The sequence below is a fragment of the Oncorhynchus kisutch genome, linkage group LG20 (genome assembly GCF_002021735.2).
Source record: "Oncorhynchus kisutch isolate 150728-3 linkage group LG20, Okis_V2, whole genome shotgun sequence".
NCBI lineage: Eukaryota > Metazoa > Chordata > Actinopteri > Salmoniformes > Salmonidae > Oncorhynchus > Oncorhynchus kisutch.
Genome location: NC_034193.2, coordinates 2,603,684 through 2,622,098, shown reverse-complemented (window position 1 = coordinate 2,622,098; position 18,415 = coordinate 2,603,684). Strand labels below are relative to the sequence as shown.

The 18,415-nt window shown below is 49.4% G+C and overlaps 1 protein-coding gene across 1 annotated transcript in view; it reads left to right on the top strand.

The window, feature by feature from the left end:
- The window catches only part of LOC109880784 (visual pigment-like receptor peropsin), a 44,576-nt gene that overhangs the window by 22,457 nt on the left and 3,704 nt on the right, over positions 1-18,415 (top strand). Inside the window, exons 3-5 of the mRNA XM_020472973.2 lie at positions 2,467-2,566; positions 16,087-16,191; positions 17,498-17,721. Coding sequence (XP_020328562.1) covers positions 2,467-2,566; positions 16,087-16,191; positions 17,498-17,721 — 429 coding nt within the window. The remainder of the gene's footprint in view (positions 1-2,466; positions 2,567-16,086; positions 16,192-17,497; positions 17,722-18,415) is intronic.

Genomic DNA, 18,415 nt, shown 5'->3' with positions numbered 1-18,415 from the left:
CCTCACAGTGAAATGCTGAATACAACAGGTGTAGTAGACCTTACAGTGAAATGCTGAATACAACAGGTGTAGTAGACCTTACAGTGAAATGCTGAATACAACAGGTGTAGTAGACCTTACAGTGAAATGCTGAATACAACAGGCGTAGTAGACCTTACAGTGAAATGCTGAATACAACAGGTGTAGTAGACCTTACAGTGAAATGCTGAATACAACAGGTGTAGTAGACCTTACAGTGAAATGCTGAATACAACAGGTGTAGTAGACCTTACAGTGAAATGCTGAATACAACAGGTGTAGTAGACCTTACAGTGAAATGCTGAATACAACAGGTGTAGTAGACCTCACAGTGAAATGCTGAATACAACAGGTGTAGTAGACCTTACAGTGAAATGCTGAATACAACAGGTGTAGTAGACCTTACAGTGAAATGCTGAATACAACAGGTGTAGTAGACCTCACAGAGAAATGCTGAATACAACAGGTGTAGTAGACCTTACAGTGAAATGCTGAATACAACAGGTGTAGTAGACCTCACAGAGAAATGCGTACTTACAAGCCCTTAACCAACAAATCAGTTTTAAGAAAAATACGTGAAAAAGAAAAAATAAATATAGTTAGACAGGTTAGTTGAGGTAGTTGAGCAGCAGTTAAATAACAGGCAGAGTACAGGGTACAGAGTCAATGTGCAGGAGCACAGGTTAGTCGAGGTAGTTGAGGTAAAACTGTATATACATGTAGGTAGAGTTATTAAAGTGACTATGTATGGATATTAAACAGAGAGTAGCAGCAGTGTAAAAAGGGGAGGGGGGGGGACAATGCAATAGTCTGGTTAGACAGCTGTTCAGGAGTCATATGGCTTGGGGGGTAGAAGCTGTTAAGAAGCCTTTAGGTCCTAGACTTGGCACTCCGGTACCACTTGCTGTGTGGTTGCAGAGAGAACAGTCTATGACTTGGGTGGCTGGAGTCTTTGACCATTTTTTGGGCCTTCCTCTGACACCGCCTGGTATAGAGGTCCTGGACTGCAGGAAGCTTGGCCCCAGTGATGTACTGGGCCGTACGCACAACCCTCTGTAGTGCTTTGCGGTCGGATGTGAGCAGTTGTCATATCAGGCAGTAATGCAACCAGTCAGGATGCTCTCGATGTTGAAGCTGTAGAACTTTTTGAGGATCTGAGGACCCATGCCAAATTTTTTCAGTCTCCTGAGGTGGAATAGGCTTTGTCGTGCCCTCTTCACTATTGTCTCGGTGTGTTTGGATCATGATAGTTTGTTGGTGATGTGGACACCAAGGAACTTGAAGCTCTCAACCGGCTCCACTACAGTCCTGTCGATGAAAATGGGGACGTGATGAGAATGGGGGCGTGCTCGGTCTTCCTTTTCCTGTAGTCCACAATCATCTCCTTTTTCTTGATCACGTTGAGGGAGAGGTTGTTATCCTGGCACTTCCGTCAGGAAGTCTATAAACAAGTTGCAGAGGGAGGTGTTTAGTCCCAGGATCCTTAGCTTAGTGATGAGCTTTGAGGGCACTATGGTGTTGAACGCTGAGCTGTAGTCAATGAATAGCATTCTCACATAGGTGTTCCTTTTGTCCAGGTGGGAAAGAGCAGTGTGGAGTGCAATAGAGATTGTGTAATCTGTGGATCTGTTTGGGCGGTATGCAAATTTGAGTGGGTCTAGGGTTTCTGGGATAATGGTGTGGATGTGAGCCATGAACAGCCTTTCAAAGCACTTCATGGCTACAGACGTGAGTGCTACGGGTCAGTAGTCATTTAAGCAGGTTACTTTAGTGTTCTTGGGCACAGGGACTATGGTGGTCTGCTTGAAACATGTTGGTATTACAGACTCAGTTAGGGACAGGCTGAAAATGTCAGTGAAGACACTTGCCAGTTGGTGTACACGTCCTGTTAATCTGTTTGGCCCTGCGGCCTTGTGAATGTTAACCTGCTTAAATGTCTTACTCACATCGGCTATGGAGAGTGCGATCACACAGTCATCCGGAACAACTGATGCTCTCATGCATGCTTCAGTGTTGCTTGCCTAGAAAGCGAGCGTAGAAGTAATTTATCGCGTCTAGTAGGCTCGTGTCACTGGGCAGATCGCATCTGTGCTTCCCTTTGTAGTCTGTAACATTTTTTAAGCCCTGCCACAGCCGACAAGCGTCGGAGCCGGTGTAGTAGCCGGTGTAGTAGCCGGTGTAGTAGCCGGTGTACGTACAGGCCCTGAAGCTAAGTCATTCTCTGATACAAACAAAATATAAGTATTATACTATCCGATACAGACCAGAGCAACGTGTTATATTATCTGATACAGACTACAGCAAAAACAAACTAAATGATCCTGTCCCTAAGGAAAGAATGCTTCCAGTAACCTGTCAGTCATCACTGAGTGACAGGCAGAGACAGCCAGTCATTATCAGATGTGAACCAATAGCTTACTGACCCTCCCCCTATCTCCTCTCCTATAGGTTGATGGCTTCTTCACCTTGTTGTTTGGCCTGGCCAGCATCAACACCCTGACTGTCATCAGTGTCACCAGATACATCAAGGGATGCCAGCCTAACAAAGGTCAGAATAACAGAATAACATATAAGTCATAACACAAAAGTTAGAATATCATATAAATTATAACAGCTAAACTATCATCTCGAGTAGGTTGACAAAACGTTGGTAACTTCCTCTGAATTCCCAGGCTTTCCAGAAATTCCGTTTTATGATTAAAATCAAATCAAACTTTATTAGTCACATGCGCGAAACACAAGTGTAGACCTTACTGTGAAATGCTTACTTACAAGCCCTTAACCAACAGTGCAGTTCAAGAAGAGTTAAGAAAATATTTGCCAAATAAACTAAAGTAAAGAATTATAAAAAAGTAACACAATAAAATAACGACCTTGTTTAGGGGCAGAATGACAGATTTTTTACCTTGTCAGCTCGGTGATTTGATCCAGCAACCTGTCAGTTACTGGCCCAACACTTTAACCACTAGGCTACCTGCCGCCCAACACTTTAACCACTAGGATACCTGCCGTCCCTACACTCTAACCACTAGGATACCTGCCGTCCCTACACTCTAACCACTAGGCTACCTGCCGCCCCTACACTCTAACCACTAGGCTACCTGCCGACCCTACACTCTAACCACTAGGCTACCTGCCGACCCTACACTCTAACCACAAGGCTATCTGCCATCCCTACACTCTAACCACTAGGCTACCTGCCGCCCAACACTTTAACCACTAGGCTACCTGCCGACCCTACACTCTAACCACTAGGCTACCTGCCGTCCCTACACTCTAACCACTAGGCTACCTGCCGTCCCTACACTCTAACCACTAGGCTACCTGCCGACCCTACACTCTAACCACTAGGCTACCTGCCGTCCCTACACTCTAACCACTAGGCTACCTGCCGCCCCTACACTCTAACCACTAGGCTACCTGCCGTCCCTACACTCTAACCACTAGGCTACCTGCCGACCCTACACTCTAACCACTAGGCTACCTGCCGCCCCTACACTCTAACCACTAGGCTACCTGCCCCCCTACACTCTAACCACTAGGCTACCTGCCGTCCCTACACTCTAACCACTAGACTACCTGCCGCCCCTACACTCTAACCTCTAGGCTACCTGCCGTCCCTACACTCTAACCACTAGGCTACCTGCCGACCCTACACTCTAACCACTAGGCTACCTGCCGTCCCTACACTCTAACCACTAGGCTACCTGCCGCCCCTACACTCTAACCACTAGGCTACCTGCCGTCCCTACACTCTAACCACTAGGCTACCTGCCGACCCTACACTCTAACCACTAGGCTACCTGCCGCCCCTACACTCTAACCACTAGGCTACCTGCCACCTCTACACTCTAACCACTAGGCTACCTGCCGCCCCTACGCTCTAACCACTAGGCTACCTGCCGTCCCTACACTCTAACCACTAGGCTACCTGCCGCCCCTCCACTCTAACCACTAGGCTACCTGCCGCCCAACACTCTAACCACTAGGCTACCTGCCGTCCCTACACTCTAACCACTAGGCTACCTGCCGTCCCTACACTCTAACCACTAGGCTACCTGCCGACCCTACACTCTAACCACTAGGCTACCTGCCGCCCCTACACTCTAACCACTAGGCTACCTGCCGTCCCTACACTCTAACCACTAGGCTACCTGCCGCCTCTACACTCTAACCACTAGGCTACCTGCCGTCCCTACACTCTAACCACTAGGCTACCTGCCGACCCTACACTCTAACCACTAGGCTACCTGCCGCCCCTACACTCTAACCACTAGGCTACCTGCCGTCCCTACACTCTAACCACTAGGCTACCTGCCGACCCTACACTCTAACCACTAGGCTACCTGCCGACCCTACACTCTAACCACTAGGCTACCTGCCGCCCCTACACTCTAACCACTAGGCTACCTGCCACCTCTACACTCTAACCACTAGGCTACCTGCCGCCCCTACACTCTAACCACTAGGCTACCCTGCCGTCTCTACACTCTAACCACTAGGCTACCCTGCCGTCCCTACACTCTAACCACTAGGCTACCTGCCGCCCAACACTCTAACCACTAGGCTACCTGCCGCCTCTACACTCTAACCACTAGGCTACCTGCCGTCCCTACACTCTAACCACTAGGCTACCTGCTGCCCAACACTCTAACCACTAGGCTACCTGCCGCCTCTACACTCTAACCACTAGGCTACCTGCCGCCCCTACACTCTAACCACTAGGCTACCTGCCGTCCCTACACTCTAACCACTAGGCTACCTGCCGCCCCTACACTCTAACCACTAGGCTACCTGCCGCCCCTCCACTCTAACCACTAGGCTACCTGCCGCCCCTACACTCTAACCACTAGGCTACCTGCCCCCCTACACTCTAACCACTAGGCTACCTGCCGACCCTACACTCTAACCACTAGGCTACCTGCCGACCCTACACTCTAACCACAAGGCTATCTGCCATCCCTACACTCTAACCACTAGGCTACCTGCCGCCCAACACTTTAACCACTAGGCTACCTGCCGACCCTACACTCTAACCACTAGGCTACCTGCCGTCCCTACACTCTAACCACTAGGCTACCTGCCGTCCCTACACTCTAACCACTAGGCTACCTGCCGACCCTACACTCTAACCACTAGGCTACCTGCCGTCCCTACACTCTAACCACTAGGCTACCTGCCGCCCCTACACTCTAACCACTAGGCTACCTGCCGTCCCTACACTCTAACCACTAGGCTACCTGCCGACCCTACACTCTAACCACTAGGCTACCTGCCGCCCCTACACTCTAACCACTAGGCTACCTGCCCCCCTACACTCTAACCACTAGGCTACCTGCCGTCCCTACACTCTAACCACTAGACTACCTGCCGCCCCTACACTCTAACCTCTAGGCTACCTGCCGTCCCTACACTCTAACCACTAGGCTACCTGCCGACCCTACACTCTAACCACTAGGCTACCTGCCGTCCCTACACTCTAACCACTAGGCTACCTGCCGCCCCTACACTCTAACCACTAGGCTACCTGCCGTCCCTACACTCTAACCACTAGGCTACCTGCCGACCCTACACTCTAACCACTAGGCTACCTGCCGCCCCTACACTCTAACCACTAGGCTACCTGCCGCCCCTACACTCTAACCACTAGGCTACCTGCCGTCCCTACACTCTAACCACTAGGCTACCTGCCGCCCCTACACTCTAACCACTAGGCTACCTGCCGCCCCTCCACTCTAACCACTAGGCTACCTGCCGCCCCTACACTCTAACCACTAGGCTACCTGCCGCCCCTCCACTCTAACCACTAGGCTACCTGCCACCTCTACACTCTAACCACTAGGCTACCTGCCGTCCCTACACTCTAACCACTAGGCTACCTGCCGACCCTACACTCTAACCACTAGGCTACCTGCCGACCCTACACTCTAACCACAAGGCTATCTGCCATCCCTACACTCTAACCACTAGGCTACCTGCCGCCCAACACTTTAACCACTAGGCTACCTGCCGACCCTACACTCTAACCACTAGGCTACCTGCCATCCCTACACTCTAACCACTAGGCTACCTGCCGTCCCTACACTCTAACCACTAGGCTACCTGCCGACCCTACACTCTAACCACTAGGCTACCTGCCGTCCCTACACTCTAACCACTAGGCTACCTGCCGCCCCTACACTCTAACCACTAGGCTACCTGCCGTCCCTACACTCTAACCACTAGGCTACCTGCCGACCCTACACTCTAACCACTAGGCTACCTGCCGCCCCTACACTCTAACCACTAGGCTACCTGCCCCCCTACACTCTAACCACTAGGCTACCTGCCGTCCCTACACTCTAACCACTAGACTACCTGCCGCCCCTACACTCTAACCTCTAGGCTACCTGCCGTCCCTACACTCTAACCACTAGGCTACCTGCCGACCCTACACTCTAACCACTAGGCTACCTGCCGTCCCTACACTCTAACCACTAGGCTACCTGCCGCCCCTACACTCTAACCACTAGGCTACCTGCCGTCCCTACACTCTAACCACTAGGCTACCTGCCGACCCTACACTCTAACCACTAGGCTACCTGCCGACCCTACACTCTAACCACTAGGCTACCTGCCGCCCCTACACTCTAACCACTAGGCTACCTGCCGTCCCTACACTCTAACCACTAGGCTACCTGCCGCCTCTACACTCTAACCACTAGGCTACCTGCCGTCCCTACACTCTAACCACTAGGCTACCTGCCGACCCTACACTCTAACCACTAGGCTACCTGCCGCCCCTACACTCTAACCACTAGGCTACCTGCCGTCCCTACACTCTAACCACTAGGCTACCTGCCGACCCTACACTCTAACCACTAGGCTACCTGCCACCTCTACACTCTAACCACTAGGCTACCTGCCGTCCCTACACTCTAACCACTAGGCTACCTGCCGCCTCTACACTCTAACCACTAGGCTACCTGCCGTCCCTACACTCTAACCACTAGGCTACCTGCCGACCCTACACTCTAACCACTAGGCTACCTGCCGCCCCTCCACTCTAACCACTAGGCTACCTGCCGCCCCTACACTCTAACCACTAGGCTACCTGCCGCCCCTCCACTCTAACCACTAGGCTACCTGCCACCTCTACACTCTAACCACTAGGCTACCTGCCGTCCCTACACTCTAACCACTAGGCTACCCTGCCACCTCTACACTCTAACCACTAGGCTACCTGCCGCCCCTACACTCTAACCACTAGGCTACCTGCCGACCCTACACTCTAACCACTAGGCTACCTGCCGCCCCTACACTCTAACCACTAGGCTACCTGCCGTCCCTACACTCTAACCACTAGGCTACCTGCCGACCCTACACTCTAACCACTAGGCTACCTGCCGACCCTACACTCTAACCACTAGGCTACCTGCCGCCCCTACACTCTAACCACTAGGCTACCTGCCACCTCTACACTCTAACCACTAGGCTACCTGCCGTCCCTACACTCTAACCACTAGGCTACCTGCCGTCCCTACACTCTAACCACTAGGCTACCTGCCGCCCCTACACTCTAACCACTAGGCTACCTGCCGCCCCTCCACTCTAACCACTAGGCTACCTGCCGCCCCTACACTCTAACCACTAGGCTACCTGCCGCCCCTCCACTCTAACCACTAGGCTACCTGCCACCTCTACACTCTAACCACTAGGCTACCTGCCGTCCCTACACTCTAACCACTAGGCTACCCTGCCACCTCTACACTCTAACCACTAGGCTACCTGCCGCCCCTACACTCTAACCACTAGGCTACCTGCTGCCCAACACTCTAACCACTAGGCTACCTGCCGCCCAACACTCTAACCACTAGGCTACCTGCTGCCCAACACTCTAACCACTAGGCTACCTGCCGTCCCTACACTCTAACCACTAGGCTACCTGCTGCCCAACACTTTAACCACTAGGCTACCTGCCGTCCCTACACTCTAACCACTAGGCTACCTGCCGCCCCTACACTTTAACCACTAGGCTACCTGCCGCCCCTACACTCTAACCACTAGGCTACCTGCCGCCCCTCCACTCTAACCACTAGGCTACCTGCCGCCCCTACACTCTAACCACTAGGCTACCTGCCGTCCCTACACTCTAACCACTAGGCTACCTGCCGTCCCTACACTCTAACCACTAGGCTACCTGCCGCCCCTACGCTCTAACCACTAGGCTACCTGCCACCCCTACACTCTAACCACTAGGCTACCTGCCGTCCCTACACTCTAACCACTAGGCTACCTGCCGTCCCTACACTCTAACCACTAGGCTACCTGCCGTCCCTACACTCTAACCACTAGGCTACCTGCCGCCATTACACTCTAACCACTAGGCTACCTACCGTCCCTACACTCTAACCACTAGGCTACCTGCCGCCCCTACACTCTAACCACTAGGCTACCTGCCACCTCTACACTCTAACCACTAGGCTACCTGCCGTCCCTACACTCTAACCACTAGGCTACCTGCCGCCTCTACACTCTAACCACTAGGCTACCTGCCGCCTCTACACTCTAACCACTAGGCTACCCTGCCACCTCTACACTCTAACCACTAGGCTACCTGCCGTCCCTACACTCTAACCACTAGGCTACCCTGCCACCTCTACACTCTAACCACTAGGCTACCCTGCCGCCCCTACACTCTAACCACTAGGCTACCTGCCGCCCCTACACTCTAACCACTAGGCTACCTGCCCCCTCTACACTCTAACCACTAGGCTACCTGCCGCCTCTACACTCTAACCACTAGGCTACCTGCCGCCCCTCCACTCTAACCACTAGGCTACCTGCCACCTCTACACTCTAACCACTAGGCTACCTGCCGCCCCTACACTCTAACCACTAGGCTACCTGCCGCCTCTACACTCTAACCACTAGGCTACCTGCCGCCCCTACACACTAACCACTAGGCTACCTGCCGCCCCTCCACTCTAACCACTAGGCTACCTGCCACCTCTACACTCTAACCACTAGGCTACCTGCCGTCCCTACACTCTAACCACTAGGCTACCCTGCCACCTCTACACTCTAACCACTAGGCTACCTGCCGCCCCTACACTCTAACCACTAGGCTACCTGCTGCCCAACACTCTAACCACTAGGCTACCTGCCGCCCAACACTCTAACCACTAGGCTACCTGCTGCCCAACACTCTAACCACTAGGCTACCTGCCGTCCCTACACTCTAACCACTAGGCTACCTGCTGCCCAACACTTTAACCACTAGGCTACCTGCCGTCCCTACACTCTAACCACTAGGCTACCTGCCGCCCCTACACTTTAACCACTAGGCTACCTGCCGCCCCTACACTCTAACCACTAGGCTACCTGCCGCCCCTCCACTCTAACCACTAGGCTACCTGCCGCCCCTACACTCTAACCACTAGGCTACCTGCCGTCCCTACGCTCTAACCACTAGGCTACCTGCCGTCCCTACACTCTAACCACTAGGCTACCTGCCGCCCCTACGCTCTAACCACTAGGCTACCTGCCACCCCTACACTCTAACCACTAGGCTACCTGCCGTCCCTACACTCTAACCACTAGGCTACCTGCCGTCCCTACACTCTAACCACTAGGCTACCTGCCGTCCCTACACTCTAACCACTAGGCTACCTGCCGCCATTACACTCTAACCACTAGGCTACCTACCGTCCCTACACTCTAACCACTAGGCTACCTGCCGCCCCTACACTCTAACCACTAGGCTACCTGCCACCTCTACACTCTAACCACTAGGCTACCTGCCGTCCCTACACTCTAACCACTAGGCTACCTGCCGCCTCTACACTCTAACCACTAGGCTACCTGCCGCCTCTACACTCTAACCACTAGGCTACCCTGCCACCTCTACACTCTAACCACTAGGCTACCTGCCGTCCCTACACTCTAACCACTAGGCTACCCTGCCACCTCTACACTCTAACCACTAGGCTACCCTGCCGCCCCTACACTCTAACCACTAGGCTACCTGCCGCCCCTACACTCTAACCACTAGGCTACCTGCCGCCCCTACACTCTAACCACTAGGCTACCTACCACCTCTACACTCAAACCACTAGGCTACCTGCCACCCCTACACTCTAACCACTAGGCTACCTACCACCTCTACACTCTAACCACTAGGCTACCTGCCGACCCTACACTCTAACCACTAGGCTACCTGCCACCTCTACACTCTAACCACTAGGCTACCTGCCACCTCTACACTCTAACCACTAGGCTACCTGCCACCTCTACACTCTAACCACTAGGCTACCCTGCCGTCCCTACACTCTAACCACTAGGCTACCTGCCACCTCTACACTCTAACCACTAGGCTACCTGCCACCTCTACACTCTAACCACTAGGCTACCTGCCGCCCCTACACTCTAACCACTAGGCTACCTGCCACCTCTACACTCTAACCACTAGGCTACCTGCCACCTCTACACTCTAACCACTAGGCTACCTGCCGCCCCTACACTCTAACCACTAGGCTACCTGCCACCTCTACACTCTAACCACTAGGCTACCTGCCGTCCCTACACTCTAACCACTAGGCTACCTGCCACCTCTACACTCTAACCACTAGGCTACCTGCCACCTCTACACTCTAACCACTAGGCTACCCTACCACCTCTACACTCTAACCACTAGGCTACCTACCACCTCTACACTCTAACCACTAGGCTACCTACCACCTCTACACTCTAACCACTAGGCTACCCTACCACCTCTACACTCTAACCACTAGGCTACCTGCCACCTCTACACTCTAACCACTAGGCTACCCTGCCACCTCTACACTCTAACCACTAGGCTACCTGCCACCCCTACACTCTAACCACTAGGCTACCTGCCACCTCTACACTCTAACCACTAGGCTACCCTGCCACCTCTACACTCTAACCACTAGGCTACCTGCCACCCCTACACTCTAACCACTAGGCTACCTGCCACCTCTACACTCTAACCACTAGGCTACCCTGCCACCTCTACACTCTAACCACTAGGCTACCTGCCGTCCCTACACTCTAACCACTAGGCTACCCTGCCACCTCTACACTCTAACCACTAGGCTACCTGCCGTCCCTACACTCTAACCACTAGGCTACCTGCCACCTCTACACTCTAACCACTAGGCTACCCTACCACCTCTACACTCTAACCACTAGGCTACCTGCCTCCTCTACACTCTAACCATTAGGCTACCCTACCACCTCTACACTCTAACCACTAAGCTACCCTGCCACCTCTACACTCTAACCACTAGGCCGCCTGCCGCCTCTACACTCTAACCACTAGGCTACCTGCCACCTCTACACTCTAACCACTAGGCTACCCTACCACCTCTACACTCTAACCATTAGGCTACCCTACCACCTCTACACTCTAACCACTAAGCTACCCTGCCACCTCTACACTCTAACCACTAGGCCGCCTGCCGCCTCTACACTCTAACCACTAGGCTACCTGCCTCCTCTACACTCTAACCATTAGGCTACCCTACCACCTCTACACTCTAACCACTAAGCTACCCTGCCACCTCTACACTCTAACCACTAGGCCGCCTGCCGCCTCTACACTCTAACCACTAGGCTACCTGCCACCTCTACACTCTAACCACTAGGCTACCCTACCACCTCTACACTCTAACCATTAGGCTACCCTACCACCTCTACACTCTAACCACTAAGCTACCCTGCCACCTCTACACTCTAACCACTAGGCCGCCTGCCGCCTCTACACTCTAACCACTAGGCTACCTGCCACCTCTACACTCTAACCACTAGGCTACCCTACCACCTCTACACTCTAACCACTAGGCTACCTGCCGCCTCTACACTCTAACCACTAGGCCGCCTGCCGCCTCTACACTCTAACCACTAGGCTACCTGCCACCTCTACACTCTAACCACTAGGCTACCTGCCGTCCCTACACTCTAACCACTAGGCTACCTGCCGCCCAACACTCTAACCACTAGGCTACCTGCCTCCTCTACACTCTAACCACTAGTCTACCCTGCCACCTCTACGCTCTAACCACTAGGCTACCTGCCGCCCCTACACTTTAACCACTAGGCTACCTGCTGCCCCTACACTCTAACCACTAGGCTACCTGCCGTCCCTACACTCTAACCACTAGGCTACCTGCCACCCCTACACTCTAACCACTAGGCTACCTGCTGCCTCCCCCAATAACTATCAACAGCAAACTTAGGGAAATCCTCTGCATTATCATTATCTGCATTATCATTAACAGCAGACTTGTACATTTCCTCAGTGAAAACAATGTACTGAGCAAATGTCCAATTGGCTTTAACAAATGATCGTACATCAGACCATGTATTCACCCTGCACACCCTAATTGACAAACAAACAAACCAAAACAAAGGCAAAGTCTAAAAAAAGCTTCACTCAATTTGGCATGAGGGTCTGCTATACAAATTGATGGTGCAGTTAATTGAGTGTGCAGTTAAAATTGGCCAAAAATACAAACATTTCTTTACACAGGGCCGTGGGGTGAGACAGGGATGCAGCTTAAGCCCCACCCTCTTCAACATATATATCAATAAATTGGTGAGGGCACTAGAACAGTCCACAGCACCTGGCCTCACCCTACTAGAATCTGAAGTCAATTGTCTACTGTTTCCTGATGATCTGGTGCTTCTGTCCCCAACCAAGGAGGGCCTACAGCAGCACCTAGTTCTTCTACACAGATTCTGTCAGACCTGGGCCCTGACAGTAAATCTAAGTAAGACAAAAATAATGGTGTTTCAAAAAAGGTCCAGTTGCTAGGACCACAAATACAAATTCCATCTAGACACCGTTGCTTTGGATCTGGCCAAAAATACATTACCCATTACCCTTTGTGGTTGTGATGTCTGGGGTCTGCGCACCAACCAAGATTTCACAAAATGGGAACATCACCAAATAGAGACTCTGCATGCAGAATTCTGCAAAAAAAAACATCCTCCGTGTACAACGTAAAACACCAAATAATACAGAGCAGAATTAGGCCGGTACCCGGTAATTATCAAAATCCCAAAAAGAGCCGTTAAATTATACAACCAACTAAAAGAAAGCGATTCCCAAACCTTCCATAACAAGGCCATCGCCTACAGAAATATTTACCTGGAGAAGACTTGCATAAAGTCCAGGGAAGTTCCTTGAGGGCCGTTGTGGTATCGGCTTGAGGGGGGGGGGGGGGGTGTACACGGCCTTGACCATAATCAAAGTAAAATCTATTGGGAGATAATACAGATTGATTGTGAGCTATTCTAGGTCGGGGGAACAAAGGACTTGAGTTCCTGTATGTTATCACAATTACACCATGAGTCGTTAATCATTAAACATGCAGTTGAAGTCGGAAGTTTACATACGCAGCCAAATACATTTAAACTCAGTTTCTCACAATTCCTGACATTTAATCCCAGTAAAAATTCCCTGTTTTAGGTCAGTTAGGATCACCACTTTAGGATCACCACTTTAATGTCAGAGTAATAGTAGAGAGAATGATTTATTTCAGCTTTTATTTCTTTCATCACATTCCCAGTATTTGGTAGCATTGCCTTGAAATTGTTTAACTTGGGTGAAACGTTTCGGGTAGCCTAAACAATTGTTGGAAAGATTATTTGTGTCATGCACAAAGTAGATGTCCTAATATACTTGCCAAAACTATAGTTTGTTAACATGAAATTTGTGGAGTGGTTGAAAAACGAGTTTTAATGGCTCCAACTTAAGTGTATGTAAACTTCCGACTTCAACTGTACACCCCCACCCTTCTTCTTCTTCCGGAGAGATGTTTATTCCTGTCGGAGCGATGAACTGAGAATCCAGTTGGACCGACTCCAACAGTATATCCCAGAGAAAGACATGTTTCCGTGAAACAAAGTATGTTACAATCCCCGATGTCTCTCTGGAAAGAAGTTAGGGTGCGGTCCATAGGGCCTGGTCAAACGTAGTGCACTAAATAGGGTACATGGTGTCAGCCCTGGTCAAAAGTAGTGCACTAAATAGGGAACATGGTGTCAATTGGGGAGTCACATTCCAGTAGGTCTTATCTGACAAGAGAAGAAAGAACGTGATATATGTTGTTCTCGCTGTTAATGGGCTGTCATTACTGGCTGGATTTATGGAAGGAGATTACTGTTTGATTAATGATAACTATTATAGTACATTCTCTACACCAGACCTGACAATTAACTTAATTTGAGGTGAGGAATGTCTTAACTAGGTAATAATAGAATAACTGCTTCTGTTAACTTCTGTTGTTATCACTCAATGGTGGGTTGATTGCTCCGAAGGGGAGGTTTTTACAGGAGGAGAGGATTTACAGGAGGAGAGGTTTTACAGGAGGAGAGGTGTTACAGGAGGGGAGGTGTTACAGGAGGAGAGGTGTTACAGGAGGAGAGGTGTTACAGGAGGGGAGGTTTTACAGTTACAGGCAGAACGACAGATTTCTACCTTGTCAGCTCGGGGGTTTGAACTTGCAACCTTCCGGTTACTAGTCCAACGCTCTAACCACTAGGCTACCCTGCCATCCCATTTAAGTGACTGATTTAATTTGGTTGGTCATTGGAAGCACACCAATCACAACAATCGATTCATTCTCTTCTCACTGAATACAAACCTGTATGTACTTTGTCAAGAAAGGTTATTTTCAGTGGGAGTAATTTACAAGTGCTTGCCGGGTGGCGCCTGAAAAAAGAGACTCATTGTTCATAAAATGTCACAGTCTGACATTCATAACTGGGGTGGAAAGAATTCAGGACCTTAACGTGCCAGCTTCCCTCCAACTTTTCCTGTCGCGTGCTTGCAGAGGAATATCATTTGGAAATCAGAGCCCTTTTAGAGAGGGTGACACACTGATCTAGGATCAAGGACTACACAGAAAAACAAATGGTTCTATATTGCACCAGATAAGGGTTGTTCGGCTTGTAACCATAGATCACCTTTTTGGTGCTGTATAGAACCTTTTTTTGAAGGTTCTATAAAGAATCATGCTCATGAGGTTCTAAATGGAACCTGTATGGTGCTATAAAGAACTTTCATAAGGTTCCTCTAAAGAACTATTAAAAAAGGTTCTATATAGCAACAAAAAAGGGTCCCGCTATGGTTACAATCCTTTTTGGGCTATTTAGAACCCTTTTTAATGGTTCTTTATAGAACCTTTATGGAGAATGGTATTATAAAAAAACTTCTCAATCGCAAAGGTTCTACACACAATCTTTTGAAGAACAATACAGGCTTTTTTGAAATTCAATGTTAGCCATATTATTTTGTAAAACTTCCATAGGTGTTAATAGACAATTTGTATCAGGTGTGTTAACTAGTGATGTCATGTTTGATGCCGGAGCTCCGGGTGATGCGTCAAAATCGCTAAGCAGTGAGGGAAATGTTGAGGGTGACTGCAGGATTATAGGGACATTTTGTGGGTGACTGCAGGATTAAAGGGGCATTTTGTGGGTGACTGCAGGATTAAAGGGAAATGTTGAGGGTGACTGCGGGATTATAGGGAAATGTTGAGGGTGACTGCGGGATTATAGGGAAATGTTGAGGGTGACTGCAGGATTATAAGGAAATGTTGAGGGTGACCGCAGGATTAAAGGGAAATGTTGAGGGTGACTGCAGGATTATAGGGAAATATTGAGGGTGACTGCAGGAGTATAGGGAAATGTTGAGGGTGACTGCAGGATTATAGGGAAATGTTGAGGGTGACTGCAGGATTAAAGGGAAATGTTGAGGGTGACTGCAGGATTAAAGGGAAATGTTGAGGGTGACTGCAGGATTAAAGGGAAATGTAGAGGGTGACTGCACGATTATAGGGAAATGTTGAGGGTGACTGCAGGATTAAAGGGAAATGCTGATTATTGTTTTATTACACACTGTGCCTCAAACCATGTTATATCAATCAATCACATTTATTTATAAAGCCCTTTTTACATCAACCGATGTCACAAAGTGGCTTGACTGGAACACACACTCATTGCCTGTGTGTGTGTGTGTGTGTGTGTGTGTGCGTGTGTGTGTGTGTGTCCTGTTTCCAGCCTACTGCATCAGTTTAAGCACCATCTGCATCTCTCTAATGTTCATCTGGGTTGGAGCTTTGTTCTGGTCTGTCGCTCCACTGCTGGGCTGGGGCAGCTACACAGGTTAGTGTCTCCCTCCCTCCCTCCCTCGATCCATCCATACATCCATCTATCCATCCATTTATCCCTCTATATATCCATCCCTCCATCCATTTATCCCTCTATATATCCATCCATCCATCCATTTATCCCTCTATATATCCATCCATCCATCCATTTATCCCTCTATATATCCATCCATCCATCCATCCATTTATCCCTCTATATATCCATCCATCCATCCATCTGCTCATCCATTCATGCATGTGACCACCTCTCGAAACACCGCTCTAACCCATCCATTTATTCCTATATATCCATCCATCCATCCATCAATTTGTCCCTCTATATATCCATGTATTCATCCATTCATCCATCCACTTATCCCTCTATATATCCATCCATCCATCCATTTATCCCTCTATATATCATCCATCCATCCATCCATCCGTTCATCCATCCATCCATTTATCCCTCTATATATCATCCATCCATCCATTTATCCCTCTATATATCCATCCATCCATTTATCCCTCTATATATCCATCCATCCATTTATCCCTCTATATATCCATGTATTCATCCATCCATCCATCTATCCCTCTATATATCCATCCATCCATTTATCCATCTATATATCCATGTATTCATTCATCCATCCATCCATGCATCCATCTCTATATCCATCCATCCATCCATTTATCCCTCTATATATCATCCATCCATCCATTTATCCCTCTATATATCATCCATCCATCCATCCATTTATCCCTCTATATATGCATCCATCCATCCATTTATCCCTCTATATATCATCCATCCATCCATCCATCCATTTATCCCTCTATATATCATCCATCCATCTGTTCATCCATCCATTTATCCCTCTATATATCCATCCATCCATCCATTTATCCCTCTATATATCATCCATCCATCCATCCATTTATCCCTCTATATATCCATCCATTTATCCCTCTATATATCATCCATCCATCCATCCATCCATTTATCCCTCTATATATCCATCCATCCATCCATTTATCCCTCCATATATCCATCCATCCATTTATCCATCTATATATCCATATATTCATTTATCCCTCTATATATCCATGTATTCATCCCTCCATCCATTTATCCCTCTATATATCCATCCATCCATCCATTTATCCCTCTATATATCCATGTATTCATCCATCCATCCGTTCATCCATTCATGCATGCGACCACCCACCCATCCATCCATCCATCCGTTCATCCATCCATTCATGCGACCACCTCTCCAAACACCGCTCTAACTCATTCATCCCCATATCTCCACCTCCAGACTGCGGGTACGGGACCTGTGAGGTGGACTGGTCCAAGGCTAACTACTCCACCATCTACAAGTCCTACATCATGTCCATCCTTATCTCCTGCTTCTTCGTCCCGGTCATGGTCATGGTGTTCTCCTATATAGCCATCATCCATACAGTGGTGAGCAGCAATGCCATGTCTGCTGATGGATACCTCTCAGCCAGACAGAGGAAGGTGGAACGAGACGTCACGAGGGTGAGCCAATTAACCAACCAATCAATCAATTCAATCAATAACATTTAGTTAGAAGACCTATTTAGCACAGTGGCCAGTAAATGTTCACCAGTACTGAGTAATGAGAACTTGGCTATATACACGGGGTACCAGTACTGAGTAATGATAACCTGGCTATAAACACGGGGTACCAGTACTGAGTAATGAGAACTTGGCTATATACACAGGGTACCAGTACTGAGTAATGAGAACTTGGCTATAAACACAGGGTACCAGTACACAGTCCATGTGCAGGGATACGAGGTAATTAAGGTAGATACGTATGTACATAAAGGCAAGGGTAAAGTGACTAAGCAATATGATAGATAATACGCAGTAGCAGAAATGAATGTGATGAGTCAAAAGAGATGTGCAAAACGGTGTCAATGCAGATCGTCCGGGTAGCTATTTGGTCAACTATTTAGCAGCCTTATGGCTTGAGGGTAGAAGCTGTTCAGGGTCCTGTTGGTTCCGGCCTTGGTGCATCGGTACCGCTTGCCGTGCGGTAGCAGAGAGAACAGTCTATGACTTGGGTGGCTGGAGTTCTTGACCATTTTTAAGGCCTTCCTTTGACACCGCCTGGTATAGTGATGTAATGGGCCATATGCACTACCCTCTGTATCATCTTGCTGTTGGATGCAAAGCAGTTGCCATACCATGCGCTGATGCAGCCAGT